Source organism: Mirounga leonina, unplaced genomic scaffold, assembly GCF_011800145.1.
Source record: "Mirounga leonina isolate KUSES-001 unplaced genomic scaffold, KU_Mleo_1.0 Mir_115, whole genome shotgun sequence".
In the NCBI taxonomy this organism is placed as follows: domain Eukaryota; kingdom Metazoa; phylum Chordata; class Mammalia; order Carnivora; family Phocidae; genus Mirounga; species Mirounga leonina.
Genome location: NW_023270268.1, coordinates 86,294,744 through 86,310,378, shown reverse-complemented (window position 1 = coordinate 86,310,378; position 15,635 = coordinate 86,294,744). Strand labels below are relative to the sequence as shown.

The 15,635-nt window shown below is 37.7% G+C and overlaps 1 protein-coding gene across 2 annotated transcripts in view; it reads right to left on the bottom strand.

Annotated features, from left to right (window-relative positions):
• Positions 1–368: 368 nt before the first annotated feature.
• OSBPL11 (oxysterol binding protein like 11) overlaps positions 369–15,635 on the bottom strand; it is a 99,559-nt gene continuing 84,292 nt past the window's right edge. For both annotated transcript variants that reach the window (XM_034999975.1, XM_034999976.1), the window contains exons 11-13: positions 15,032–15,214; positions 5,008–5,161; positions 369–1,127 (exon numbers count right to left, since the gene is read on the bottom strand). In XM_034999975.1, coding sequence (XP_034855866.1) covers positions 1,062–1,127; positions 5,008–5,161; positions 15,032–15,214 — 403 coding nt within the window. In that variant the 3' untranslated portion in view covers positions 369–1,061. The remainder of the gene's footprint in view (positions 1,128–5,007; positions 5,162–15,031; positions 15,215–15,635) is intronic.

Below are 15,635 nucleotides of genomic sequence, written 5' to 3'. Positions count from 1 at the left end.
CAGCATCTGAGTTTCCTTGAAAAGAGAACCATACCATACATGCACTCAGCCACATACATAACTTCTGAATTACTGACAAATATGAATAGCTGTTTTAAATTTGAGTGAACAGAGGTAAGATGAAGCATACTTATCCAGAGGGATAGCACATAATACTGGATATTAACCTACAAGTGAAAAAAAGGTAAGGAAAAAAGTAACAGTTTTATTCTTTAATGTCTGCTATGTTTTTTAATGCCTCAGTTCTTGAGAAAGGCCCAAATCTCATCATATTGACATGAACACATTTAAAAAAATTGTCTCTCGAGTGTAGTATTTAATAAAACTATGTATTGAAAAATGTTCGGAAATTTTTCAAGTCAATGTTGTTTTCAAGTATATTAAAATGCTCAGAAGAAAAAATTCTCCATGGTTATAATTCTAATCAATTTATAAATATACTTTTTAAAAGAGAGTTCCAACAGAGGTGGATAATGGAGAAGCTCCTCAGACACAGGCACACAGTCTCGTTGAAGGAACAGAATGCCTTGTTACTACAACCTGCTTGATTTTTTTTAACACTGATTTCAGGCACAATGGCTGAATCCACTTCTGGGTCATTGTCCTCCTCCTCTTAGTTTGTTTGTAAGAGTAGTGAATACTTCAGTTACTGACAGAAAGCAAAGCATGGACTCTGAAACAGACTTCACTTTTCACTGTAAAGAAATCAAAATCACTGAGTTCTCACTGTTGTGTGTATCTGCTGCCCCCAGGCAAAAACAGGGGATTCAAACTTAACTTTAGGAGCAGGGACTGGATAAAAGATTAATCATCTAATAATTCCCGTGAAAGGTTTTCAGATGATATTGCTCATGTCACAGGAACAGGTTGGTGAGAGGCCCATCGTGCTTCTTCAACACTTTGGTCTTGCTGCAGTTCTACGGTGCCTTAATAGGTACATTCGTGTTTAGCTAGATTCAGTCTGTGCAATCAGGAAGCTGGTCACTCAGTGCAATGACTCTGTTCTGGGAGGGTTTAGGGTAAACAGAGCAAGAAGGTCATTGGTCGAGTCTTAGTGTGTATCACTCTGCTGGTTGTGCTGTTGGAATTATTTTCCAAAGGGGTTTATGGTAAACCCAGCCGTCTCCCTGAAACAAGTAGAAAAGTAAATTAAAGAACGATTTTCACAACTGGTAACCAAAACTAGAAGCAACGCCTTCACTGAGATGGAATTCTACTCTCACATTTAAAAACAAGAATTTCTGTGACAGAAAAAAAAAAAATCTCTGTGCTTAAGACATTAAGTAATGCTGGTGGTTTAGCTAGGATTAGGGGAGAAGTTCTGGTCTGGGGACACCTAGTTGATGCCCAATGATCACTTTATTTGCAGAAGTCATTGGTAGGAATTCTGCCAGTTTTGCCGAGACACTCCAGACTGGCCTCACCCACAGCATGATGGGCACCAAGCAGGCGGAGCACAAAGAAATGGTCATCAAGGTACTAGCTGTTCTCACCACCTCAATTGGCATCTCTGGTATCTGAGTACTGTGTTTCTAGTTCTTCCCTGACTCTACTCCCATTAGTTTTCCCTGGCTCCTGTGAACAGAAGGATACTGCAAGGAGATAAGGTTAGAGTCAGAGAATGAACTAGAAACAGGGGAAGACCAAGTGAGGAAAAGAAACACATGAAGCCATATACTGGGGCGCAGGACTTGACACAGATTGGAATGCAGTGTTCATAGACTAGGTGAAGTCAGTCAGATCTCAACCCATCCTTAATGCATAGTTCCTTCAATTTATTTGTATTTAAAAATATTCTTAAAAATTTATATATATATATTTATATGTTAAGAAAAAAAAAAAGAAGAAGAAGCTAGAAGGAGGGGAAGAATGAAGGGGGGGATATCGGAGGGGGAGACTAACCATGAGAGACTATGGACTCTGAAAAACAAACCGAGGGTTCTAGAGGGGAGGGGGGTGGGAGGATGGGTTAGCCTGGTGGTGGGTATTGAGGAGGGCACATTCTGCATGGAGCACTGGGTGTTATGCATAAACAATGAATCATGGAACACTTCATCTAAAACTAATGATGTAATGTATGGGGATTAACATAAGAGTAAAAAAAATTTATATATATATATATTTTATCTTGTTCCTAAAATGACTTAAGGCCGGTAATTACTTGGCTCCTAATGACAAGGACTCATTCTCTCCTTGACTGCATTTTAGTCGGACTACTTTGAGCACTCTTCTTGACTAGACCTCATCCATGGCCTACTGAGCCCAATTTTAGCAAAGAATTCTGATAAGCCAGTTTACCAAGAACCACCCGCACCCCAAATCCTTGATTCTGAAATTTCTCTTCTCCCACCCTTGATATCTAATCAAGTTCCTCTCTCCCCACCCCCATCCTTGATATCTAACCAAGATTCTCTTTTCCACCCACTCCCTCACATTTCCACTTGTCCCTGTATTTGGAGTTGAGTTCAATCCCTCTTACAATAGTCCTGAATGAAGATTTCCTTGATGTTTTTAATAAGTATCAAAATAATTTTTCTTTAATAATAGCAACCATTAGGGGCACCTGGGTGGCTCAGTCAGTTAAGTTGTATGCCTTTGGCTCAGGTCATGATCTCGGGTCCTGGGATCGAGCCCCATGTTAGCCTCCCTGCTCAGTGGGGAGTCTGTTGCTCCCCCCATGCTCACTCCCTCTCTCAAATAAATAAAATTTTTTTAAAAAATAATAACAACCATTAGGTTGTTTTTCACCTGGTTGATAATTCTCAATTCCTATAGTACTGTTCTTTGAAAAAGATGTCAACTAATCACATCACTGAATGCTAGACTGGTAGTGGCTCTTAATAATATCTGTCCAAGAATAAATGACAAGTAGCAATTTTACATGTCATGTTATTAGCAAGAATCAGGGTGCCTATCTTTAAAAATTTCATTAATTGTATCTTTTTAAGATTTTATTTTTTATTTTTTATTTTTTTATTTATTTGAGTGAGAGAGAATGAGAGATAGCACGAGAGGTAAGAGGGTCAGAGGGAGAAGCAGACTCCCTGCTGACCAGGGAGCCCGATGTGGGACTCGATCCCAGGACTCCAGGATCATGACCTGAGCCGAAGGCAGCCGCTCAACCAACTGAGCCACCCAGGCGCCCTAAGATTTTATTTTTAAGGAATCTCTACACCCAACGTAGGCCTCAAACTCACAACCCCGAGATCAAGAGTTGCATGCTCTACTGACTGAGCTAGCCAGGCGCCCCTATATCTTTTAGCCATTATAGCCCCTGCTCTTGACCCCCAGAGTTCACTTTTAATGATTTACAGAGCTCCTCCCTTAGAAATTCTCCTCCTAGAATCTACTCCTGGTATATCTGCTTTCTTTGAAATGAAAAAAATCCAAAGTTACCAGACTATAACTTTGAATAAACTACAAAGTTTTATTTTTTCAGATAAAAAGAGTAGATATGTACTTTTCCCTTTATCATTTCAATCTATGAAAATGGCCAGTATTTTTAATAGATACTCAGTGATTAGAAAAATTAAGGTAATGAAGCTACAATAATAAACTATGGATTTTTAGGGTTAATAACTATGCAAAAATCAAGATCAAATTACTTTTTGCAAATTCCTTCCTGATGGACCAATATTAAAATTCAGTGCGCTTCTTTAGACTTGGCTATCGACAAGAAAACTTTTCTTTTTTTTTCTATTTATTTATTTGTTTGTTTGTTTGACAGAGAGAGAGACAGCGAGAGAAGGAACACAAGCAGGAGGAATGGGAGAGGGAGAAGCACGCTCTCCACCCATCAGGGAGCCCAATGCGGGGCTTGATCCCAGGACTCCGGGATCACGACCTGAGCCCAAGGCAGGCGCTTAACGACTGAGCCACCCAAGTGCCCCTTCTTTAAAAGATTTTATTTATTTATTTTTAGAGAGAGAAAAGAGAAAGCATCAGCAGGGGGGGTGGGCGGGGTTAGGGGCGGGCAGGGAGGAGCAGGGGGGAAGCAGACTAGCCGCTGAGTAAGGAGCCCAATGCAGGACTCGATCCCAGGACCTTGGGACCATGACCTGAGCCACCCAGGAGCACCCCTCTCCTTTTTTTCTCTTTAAGTAATCTCTCCACCCAATGTGGGCTGGAATTCACAACCCCAAGATCAAGGGTTGCATGCTCTTCTGACTGAACCAGCCAGGCGCCCGTGACAAGAAAACTTTTCTTGGTATCAGCTCTGGTCCGCTATTCACCTTACTCTGAGTTCTACCAGAAAGTAATAAACAAAACAAAAATTTTTAAATTTAGATAAGACTCCAGAAATTATTTAGTCCAGCTGCAAAATCAGTGCATCAAAGTCTTCCACATAAGCCATGGTCTCATAAAGGACTAATGATGCATTACTATAAAATGTACTCCCTTATTATTATTGGATATTTTTGATTGTTGTACAATTCCTTCCTATGCTAAGCTCAAAATTCCTGGTAGGATGGACCTACCTCAGGACTGCTATACAAACTGATAAAAAATTTCTACATGATAAAACATACACATATCTGAAGAAGGTTACAACAAATGGTCCTAATTTTCGGTTTTCAAGGCAAAACACCCCACTTTATTCTTTTTTCCTTCAACATTGTAAAGATTCTAGCCACTTCACTACCCACTGTGTAGCTAATTAAGTTTCTCATGTCTCCCTCTAAAAGGTGCTCTCTGGAAGTGAACACAGAGTTTCAGTGTGGTTCAAAAGGCAATAAATTATAAACTGTATAATCTATTCCTGTGACTGGAGATTGTTATAGCATTTTTGTTTCTGACCAATTTAATCCTAAAATCTACTTCATCTGAACTGCTACTAAACTATTTTACTTTGGCAAATTGTGAAAAGCTCATGAAAAAGCTCATGGTTAAGCTGGACTAGTTTCAGAAATAAAGATGTGTAAGTGATAACAATTCAATAAAGCCTAGTAAGCTAAAGTTCTCACTAAGTAGATAATGAGTTTTAGTCTGAAGACATGTAGGACAAACCTCTTTAATAAAATATTTGGTTTTCCAGGGTGTGCCTGTTTCAGTTCGATGCCTTTCTTCAGTCCTCTGGCGTTCTTCCAGGGTGCGTTTATGCTCTGTGGCTTTATCAATTTCAGATTCCCTCAGAGAGTCTGTCACATTTTTCCACAATCGCCTATAATTAGAAAAACCACAAATCTTACAAGCATTCTTTTTTTTTTTTTTTTTAAGATTTTATTTATTTACTTGAGAGAGCACACAGAGGGAGAGGGAGAAACTGACCCCCCCGAGCAAGGAGCCTGATGTGGGACTCGATCCCAGGACCCTGGGATCATGTAAGGCAGACACTTAACCGACTGAGCCCACCCAGGCAACCCACAAGCATTCTTTTAAAAAAGATAATTAAATAGAACTGATACCCTTGAAATTAACAGTTAATTTTAAAAAATTATGTTTCCTGAATCAGATATATGATTTTACGTTTATGAATTACAAGAACACAGAATATTATGGTGCTGATATTAATGTCCAAGATGCTGTTGCTTCTGCTTTTTCTTTTCAAATTAAAAATAATTTGTATTTCTGGGGCGCCTGGGTGGCTCAGTCGTTAAGCATCTGCCTTCGGCTCAGGTCATGATCCCAGGGTCCTGGGATTGGCCCCGCACCAGGCTCCGTGCTTTGCGGAAAGCCTGCTTCTCCCTCCATCACTCCCCCTGCTTGTGTTCCCTCTCTCGCTGTCAAATAAATAAATAAAATCTTTTAAAAATGATAATAATTTGTATTTTTTTATTGTTATGTTAGTCACCATACAGTACATCGTTAGTTTTTTTTTTTTTTGCATTTTTTTCTATTTTATTATGTTATGTTAATCACCATACATTACATCATTAGTTTCTGATGTAGTGTTCCATGATTCATTGCGTATAACACCCAGGGCTCCATGCACTATGTGCCCTCCTTAAAACCCACCCCCCACCCCGCTCCCCTCTAAAACCCTCAGTTTTTTTCCCGGAGTCCATAGTCTCTCATGGTTCGTCTCCCCTTCTGATTCCCCCCACCTTCATTTTTCCCTTCCTTCTCCTAATGTCCTCCATGCTATTCCTTATGTTCCACAAGTAAGTGAAAACATATAATTGACTTTCTCTGCTTCACTTATTTCACTTAGCATAATCTCCTCCAGTTCAAAAGGGGAACCCTCTTACACTGTTGGTGGGAATGCAAGTTGGTATAGCCACTCTGGAAAAGTGTGGAGGTTCCTCAAAAAGTTAAAAATAGAGCTACCCTATGACCCAGCAATTGCACTACTGGGCATTTACCCCAAAGACACAGATGTAGTGAAAAGAGGCACCTGCACCCCAATGTTCATAGCAGCAATGTCCACAATAGCTAAACTGTGGAAGGAGCCGAGATGCCCTTCAACAGATGAATGGATAAAGAAAATGTGGTCCATATATACAATGGAATATTACTCAACCATCAGAAAGGATAAATAATTTGTATTTTACCAAGTAATAGAAAGATTTTTATTTTTAAGAAACTCAGGAAATAATAAGCAAAAAGATAAATGAATTTTTTAAAAGCTTCATGAAAGGTAAGAGAGACAACTTCTACTTCTGCACATGACAACATAATGGGGACCAGACTTAACCCTTCTGCCTTTAATCAGCTAGGAAACCAGCAAAATATATTGAAACAATGGAGCCTGCAGATACTGAGCAAAAGGCAGCACAAGATGGTGACTCCTGAGAGAAGGGAAATAAATGAGGGGATTCCTATGGGTGCTCCAACTCACTGGCTAGAGTTTATAGGCACAGCAGGAGGAGGAAAGCTCAACTAACTCCAAGCAAAAGAAAACTGCCAAGACAACTCTTTGGGAGAAAGAACAGTCTGTTGAACAAATGGTGCTGGGACAAATGGATATCTACAAGCAAAAAGAGGACCTCAGACCCTTACCACATATGAAAACTTTTACAAGAACACATAGGAGAAAATCTTTTGAGTCTGGGTTAGGCAAAGATTTCTTAGATACAACACCAAAACCATAATCCGTAAAAGAAAACATCGATAATCTCATCTCAAAAAACCAAAAACCTATACTGAAAAAAACCCACTACGAAAATTTAAAAATGGGCAACAGACAAGGAGAAAATATTTGCAAAACACACATCCAATAAAGGATTTGTATTCAGAATTCACGAAGAACTCCTGCAACCCAAGAAGAAGAAAATCACACATTTCACCAAAGAGGATAAACAAATGGGTAATTAATTAGCACTTGAAAATATGTTCAATATCATTAGTCATTTGGAATATGTGAATTAAAACCATAATAAGACTATTTCATATGAACTAGAAGGGATATAATGGGTATAAGGTAGGCAATAACAAATGTTGATAAGGATGTGGAGAACTGGAACACATACACATTGCTGGCAGGAAAGTAAAATGGTGTAGACATTTAGGAAAATAGTTTGGCAGTTTCCTGAAAAGTTAAATGTAAAACCTCCAGACAACCCAGCAATTACAATTTCAGATATTTACCAAGAGAAATGAAAACATATCCACCCAAACGATAATGTTCATAGTGGTATTAATCATCATAGTCCAAAACTGGCAATGTCCATCAACTGGTGAATGGATAGACAAAATGTGTTTCCATACAATGGAATACTTTTGAGCAATATAAAAAATGAACTATAGATACATGTTATATCATAGATGAACCTCAAAAACATTATGCTAAGTGAAAGAAGCCAGGCACAAGATATCACATATTATATGATTCCATTTATCTGAAGTGTCCAGAAAAGGCAAATTTATAGGCAAAAAGTAGGTTCCCTGAGACTGGGGATAGGAATGGAATGGACATTCGCTGTAAATGGGAATGAGGATCGTATGGGAGGATAAAGACTGTGAAACTGATTTATGGTGATGACTGCACTGCTCAAGAAAGTTGCTAAAAATTACTGAATTATACACTTGAAACAGGTGAGTTTTATAATATGTAAAATACATCTTGATAACGTTTTTAAGTGGCAATTTTAGTATTAAAGTAGAATTCAAAGCAAGAACTATCGCGCAGTATAAAGAAGGTCATTTTATAATGATCAGGGTTCAGTGTATCAAGAGGACATACAATCCCAAATGTGTATGTCCCTAATACAGAGCTTCAAATAACATGAAGACTTAGAGAACTACAAAGAGAAATATGCAGTTACATTGGTAATTTCAGTAACTGATCTCAACTAATGGAACAAGTACACAGAAAATTAGTAACAACACAGAGTACTAGAAAAATACTATGAACCCACTTGAGCTAATTGATATTTATAGAATACTGTCACTTAACATCAACAGAATACACATTCTTGTCAAGTGCACATGAAACATTTACCAAGACAGAATGTATTCAGGGTCATAAAACAAATCTCAATAAATCTGAAGGACTGAAACCATACCAAGTATATCCTTTGGCCAAAATTAAGGTAAATTAAAAATGAATAATGGGAAGATGACTGGAAAATTTCCAAATATTTGGAAATTAAATAATACATTACTAAATAACTTTGTGAGTCCAAAAAGAAATCACAAGGAAAATAAAAAAACATGTATCAAAAGTTCTAAAGTTGTGAGATATAGATAAAGCAGACTTAGAAATATATTAAATATTTATAGCAGGAAAGAAGAAAAATCAGCCTAATGAGGGGTCAAACTATGGTTGGCTGTCCATTTTTGTGAATAAATTTTTACTGTAACATAGTGGTATCTATCTATCCTTTCATTATCTGTGGCTGCTTTCATGCTTCAGTGGCAGAGCTGAGTAGTTGTGGTAGAGACTATCTGGCCTAATAGGCCTAAAATACTTACTCTCTGGCCTTTTATAGAAAAGTTCGCTGATCCCTGACCTAAGCTTCCCTTTTAAGAAACTAGAAAAAGGAAGAGCAAATGATGTATCAAGTAAGCATAAAAGAGGAAATTACAAAAAGAGCAGAAATCAATGAATAACAAAATAGAAATATTGACAAAAAGCAGTGAAACAAAAAGCTGGTTCTTTGAGTAAAATTAATAATCCTTTAATCCTTAATAAAAACCTTTAATCCCATTGATTAGGAAAAGAAAATATTACCAACATAGAGAATGAAAGTGGGGACATCACTACAGATCCTACACACATTAAAAATAAGGGAATATTATAAACTATATGCCAATAAATTTGACAAACTAGATGAATCAATTCCTTAAAAGACACAAACTACCAACCTTCACTCAAGAATAAAGACAACCTCAATATCCCTATAAAGATATTGAATTGTAGTTAAAAACTCCCTCAAAGAAAACAACAGACCAATATCCCCCATGAATGCAGACATAAAAAATCCTTAATAAAATTTTAGCAAAGAGAATACAACAGTATCTCTTAAACATTTGTCTGCTTTAATAGCTGCTGGATTCTTATAACTTTTTCTACATTCAATCTGTTCTGATATATTGCTTTAATTAAATTATATAAAGAAAGTCTAGGGATACCTGGATGGCTCAGTGGGGTAAGTGGCCGACTCTTGGTTTCTGCTCAGGTCATGATCTCAGGGTCCTGGGATCAAGCCCCACATCAGGCTCTGTGCTCAGTGTCTGCTTGAGATCCTCTCTCTCCCTCTCCCTCTGTCCCTTCCCCCACCTCACGTGCACTCTCTCTCTCTAAAATAAATAAATAAAATCTTTAGGAAAAAAAGAATAACAGACGAAGGAAATCCACAGAGAATAAATGGCAAAACTGGTGGCACTCTCTCTCTAAAAAAAAAAATAAATCTTAAGAAAATCTGGCCTCACACAGATACATAGTTGGAAAAGAGAATATTTTAACATATTTTTCAAGTAATTCAATTCTTTGGTATTATATTAAATTCAGCAGGTGGTAGTTTTTTTTATTCTTATTTATTTATTTATTTAGAGACTCTTAAGCAGGTTCTGTGCTGTGCAGAACCCAATGTGGGACTCGATCTCATGACCCTGAGATAGTGACCTGAGCCGAAACCATGAGTTGGGACACTTAACCAACTGAGACACCCAGGAGCCCCAAGTGGTAGTTTTTTAAAGGCTGCCTGCAGTGTGGAAACCAAAAGATGTCAATGAATTTTTTTATACTGTGCTACATGGAGATTCATTGTCTAACTGGCATCTTGACTGGGTTTTTTTTTTTTTTTTTTAATTTAAATTTTAGGTAGTTAACACACAGTGCAATATTGGTTTCTGGAGTAGAATTCAGTGATTCATCACTTAAATACAATACCCAGTGCTCATCATAACAAATGCCCTCCTTAATACCCATCACCCATCTAGCTCACTGCCCACCAACCTTCCTCTATCAACCCTCAGTTTGTTCTGTATCTTTAAGAGTCTCTTATGGCATGTTTCCCTCTCTCCTTTTTTTTCTTTTTCCCCTTCCCATATGTTCATCTGTTTTCTTTCTTAAATTCCACATATGAGGGGCGCCTGGGTGGCTCAGTTGTTAATCATCTGCCTTAGGCTCAGGTCATGATCCCAGGGTCCTGGGATCAAGCCCCGTATCGGGCTCCCTGCTCGGCAGGAAGCCTGCTTTTCCCTCTCCCACCCCCCTTGCTTGTGTTCCCTCTCTCACTGTGTCTCTGTCAAATAAATAAAATCTTAAAAAAAAAAAAAATTCCACATGAGTGAGATCATATGGGATCTGTCTTTCTCTGACTGACTTATTTCACTTAGCGTAATACACTCTAGTTCCATCCACATCATTGCAAATGGCAAGATTTCATTTTTTTGATGGCTGAGTAATATTCCATTATATATATCACATCTTCTTTATCCATTCATCTTGACCGGATTTTTGAATGGATCTTGAATGATTTTGTAATATCATACATTGTTCACTTGAAAAATGATCTTTCAGATGTTGACATTTTATTATGTAATATAAAAAAAATTACATTCATTACTATCACCACCAATTTCATCAGAAAACCCTCTACTTGGGAAGCTTTCACACTCAGGTAGCAGATACAAGTTTTCCAAAATTCTGATTTTTGCCTTGAGCTTAAATAGTTTTTCCAATTTAACTGAGATACAACTGACATACAGCACTGTTATTTAAGTTTAAGAGGTACAGCATAATAACTTGACTTACATATACTGTGAAATAGCTACCAAACTGAGTTTAGTTAACAGCCATCATTACATATAAATACAAAAGAAAAAAGTTTTTTCTCCCTTGTGATTAGAGTTCCTAGGATCTACTTTTTTTTTTTTTTTTTTAAGATTTTATTTATTTATTTGAGAGAGAATGAGATAGAGAGAGAGCATGAGAGGGGGGAGGGTCAGAGGGAGAAGCAGACTCCCCGCTGAGCAGGGAGCCCGATGCGGGACTCGACCCCAGGACCCTGGGATCATGACCTGAGCCGAAGGCAGTCGCCCAACCAACTGAGCCACCCAGGCGCCCCTAGGATCTACTCTTTTAACAACTTTCAAATACACCACCAGCAATGTTAACTGTAGTCACCATATTGTACATTACATCCCCTAGTACTTGTTTATCTTACAACTGGAAGTTTGTACCTTTTGATCACCCTTATCCAATTCTTCTACTCCCCAACCCCCAACTCCGGTAACCTCAAATCTGATCTATTTTCCATGAGGTTTTTATTTTGCCTAGATTGTACATATAAGTAAGATCATACAGTATTTGTCTTTCTGACTTATTTCATTTAGCATAATACCCTCAAGGTCCATCCATGTCACAAATGGCAGGATTTCCTTCTTTTTTACGGTTGAATATAATTCTATTGTATATATATACTACAACTTTTTTTTAAGTTAAAAAAATTTTTTTTAGTTATCTTGACCCCACACATGGGGCTCAAACTTATTAACCCCAAGATCAAGAGTCGCATGCTCTTCCAATTCAGCCAGCCAGGCACCCTATATACTACATTTTCTTATCCATTCATCTTAAGACACTTAAGTTGTTTCCATCTATTTATTTATTTACTTTCCATTTTCTCTCCCTTCTTTTTATTTTTAAAAATTTTTTTCACTTTATTTACTTTTTCATCATGGTAGCTTTACTCTTTAATCCCCATCCTCTATTTCTCCCAACCCTCACCACCTCCCCCTCTGGGAACCATCAGTTTGTTTTCTATAGTTAAGAGTCTGTTTTGTGGTTTGCTTCTCTTTTTCTCTCTCTCCATGTATTTTGTTTGTTAAATTCCACATATAAATGAGATCATATGGTACTTGTCTTTCTCTGACTTATTTAGCTTAGCATTATAATCTCCAGTTCCATCCATGTCATTGCAAATGGCAGCATTTCATTCTTTTTTATGGCTGAGTACTATTCCTGTGTGTGTGTGTGTGTGTGTGTGTACACCACATCTTCTTTATCCATTCATCTACTGATGGACACTTGGGCTGCTTCCATAGTTTGGCTATTATAAATAGTGCTGCTATAAACATACAGGGGCATGTATCCCTTTGAATTAGTGTTTTTGTATTTTGGGGTAAATAACCAGTAGTGCAATTACTGGATCATAGGACAGTTCTATTTTTAATTTTTTGAGGAACCTCCATACTGTTTTCCAAAGTGGCTACACCAGTTTGCATTCCCACCAACAGTGTAAGAGGGTGTCTTTTTCTTCACATCCTCACCAACACTTGTTGTTTTATTAGTTCTTTATATATTTTGGATACTAACCCTTTATTGGAAATGTCGTTTGCAAATATCTTCTCCCATTCTGTAGGTTGCCTTTTAGTTTTGTTGTGCAGAAACTTTTTTTATTTTGATGTAGTCCCAATAGTCTACTTTTGCTTTTATTTCCCTGACCTCAGGAGACATATCTAGAAAAATGTTGCTATAGCTGATGTCAGAGAAATTACTGCCTGTACTCTCTCTTCTAGGGTTTCTATGGTTTCAGGTTTCACATTTAGGTCAATCCTACATTGTTTCCATTTAAATTTTATTATTAGCAAAAAATACTGTCAATTGTTTTCCTGGAAGTGTCATGTTCATGTCATTCATTTATAAGAAAAATGTCTGCCCAATACTGAAATTAGAAGTCATGGTTTGCCAATCATTTTTTTTAATTAAAAAAAATTTTTTTTAAGTTTTTAATTTATCTGAAAGAGAGAGAGAGAGAACACAAGCAGGGGAAGTGGCAGATGGAGAAGCAGGCTTCCCACTGAGAAGGGAGTCTGACGTGGGGCTCCATTCCAGGACCCTGGGATCCCATGACCTGAGCTCAAGGCAGAAGCTTAACTGACTGAGCCACCCAGGTGCCCCGCCAATCATTCTTTTAAGCAGAAATATTGTTTATGAAAAGAGCAATTAGTTCAGCTTGTAACTCCAACAACTGCACAAGTGCTTTTCCTCCAGATAACCACCATACTTCTCAGTATCTACCACTGGTGCTTTATGTGTACTACCAATCTGTCATGTAGAATATTAAAAAGATGGGTACTCAATTGTACAGATTTAATAAAACTAACAATCTGTACTCATTTTTTTTCCTTTTTAAGATTTGTTTTTATTGAGAGCAAGCGAGCGTGCACAGCATGAGTGGGTGGGGCAGAGGGAGAGGGAGAGAGAATCTCAAGCAGACTCCATGCCAAGTGCCAGCCCAGCCCAACACTGGGCTCAGTCTCATGATCCTGGGATCATGACCTGAGCCAAAACCAAGAGTCGGAGGCTCAACTATGCCACCCAGGTGCCCCGGTACTGCTTTTCAAAGGACATTAAAAACAAAAAACCCCCAAAACAACCTGGCATCTTAAGAAAATGCAAGTACATGGGCAGTGAAGAATACAAGGACTGTAGAGTTGTGTGTCACTGCCTTGATTAGTGCTGAGACCAGCAGTGCTACCCACCACTGCTTATGGGCCACCAACGCAAGGGCCAACAGACTGAAAGAGCAAATAACATCTTAGCATTATTATGAAAATAAAATTGAACTTGCAACCCTCCTGAAAATCTCAAGGACAGCTGGGGGTCCCCAGACCAACCTGAAGAACCTCTCCGTTTGAATCACTGTATTGGACACCCAAAACTAATCTCACATTCTACGTTAACTATACTGGAATTAAAATAAAAGAACCTCTCCTTTCAGATAAATCCCTAGAAGAAAACTTCTCCTCAATCACTACTGTTTTGTTTCTTGATGTAATCTGAGTCTTTGGTTAATGGGTATTTAATTCCTTTACACACACAATTATAAATGGTTTAGTTCTATTTATATGATCTTAAGATGTTTAATGCTTCCTTTTATTTCCCTTTTTCTTTTTTAAATTGATAACAGCAATACTTCCACAAGATATAAAATTTAAACAGTTCAAAGGGGATTCTATGGGGCACCTGGGTGACTCAGTCAGTTAAGCGTCTGCCTTCAGCTCAGGTCATGATCCCAGAGTCCTGGGATCAAGTCCCATGTCAGGCTCCCTGCTTAGCGGGGAGTCTGCTTCTCCCCCTCTCTCTGTCCTTCCTCTCTGCTTGTTCTCGCTCTCAAATAAATAAATAAAATCTTTTAAAAAGGGGTGGGGAAAACTCTCTGAAAGGTTAAGTCTCTTTCCTATCCTAGATCCCAGTACTCCTCTCTCGAAGCAACCACTATGAACACATCTAGGAAACTTCATAAATTGCCAAAATACCCTCTAGTGAGGTTGTACCAATTTATCTTCTAACCAGCAGTATGAAAATGCCTATTTGCTCATGTTTTCTCAAGAGAGGTATTATTTTAAAAACTAATTTATTGTTTAATTTATATTTCTTTGAATTCTAATTACATTGAATAGTTTTTCATTCTTAGTGGGCATTTTTTTTTCTACTTTTGAACTGCCTCTTTATGTTCTTTGCCCATTTTTCTGTTGAGGCATCTTTTTGTTAATAATTTGTAAGAGTTTTTATAAGGATTAGTAATCCTTTGACTGCAAACTGGTGAAGTGACTTGCCCAAGGCTGAAACTAGTGAAAAGACTTAGATTAAGATCCAGAGCTTCAGACTCTTTCCTGGATGGGTGTGAGGGTGACATACCTGGATTCAAATGGATCTTGCTTCTCCAGAGGTCTTACTCTTTTCTTTGTTACTGCCAATTTAGTCAGGTCCACATACTTTGTCTCTCCATTGCTGTAAGTGAACTCAAGAACACTATTCCATTCGCCTTGCACTCTGCATACCACAGTATTGGTGATGTTGTGCTTTACTTCACCTGTAACCCTAGAAGCAGGTAAGAAATAAAAATATGCTCTAATAAGTGAAATTAGGCTTGTTTCTTAGTATTCTGAAACCTAAAAACATACTTTCTGAATTCTGTTTAAATTGGTTATATAGCTCACTTAAATTTGTCAGTGCCAAAGTCAGACTCTGTAAATCCCATGACAGCTTACTAGATAATTTTTTCAAATAACGTCAACTTTAATCTTTTAGAAAGAATACTGGGACTCAAACTAGAGACTAAGTTACCATAAATGATCACAAGGTGTGATCTTTAAATGCTTGCTCCAAACAAAACTATAATATTAAAACTAAATAGAAATATGAAAAATATTAACATTTCTTTTGTATACAGTTTTAAAATGTTACAACATTATAATTTAACGTTTTTAAAAACACTAGTCCTATTTACTTAAAAGTTTGG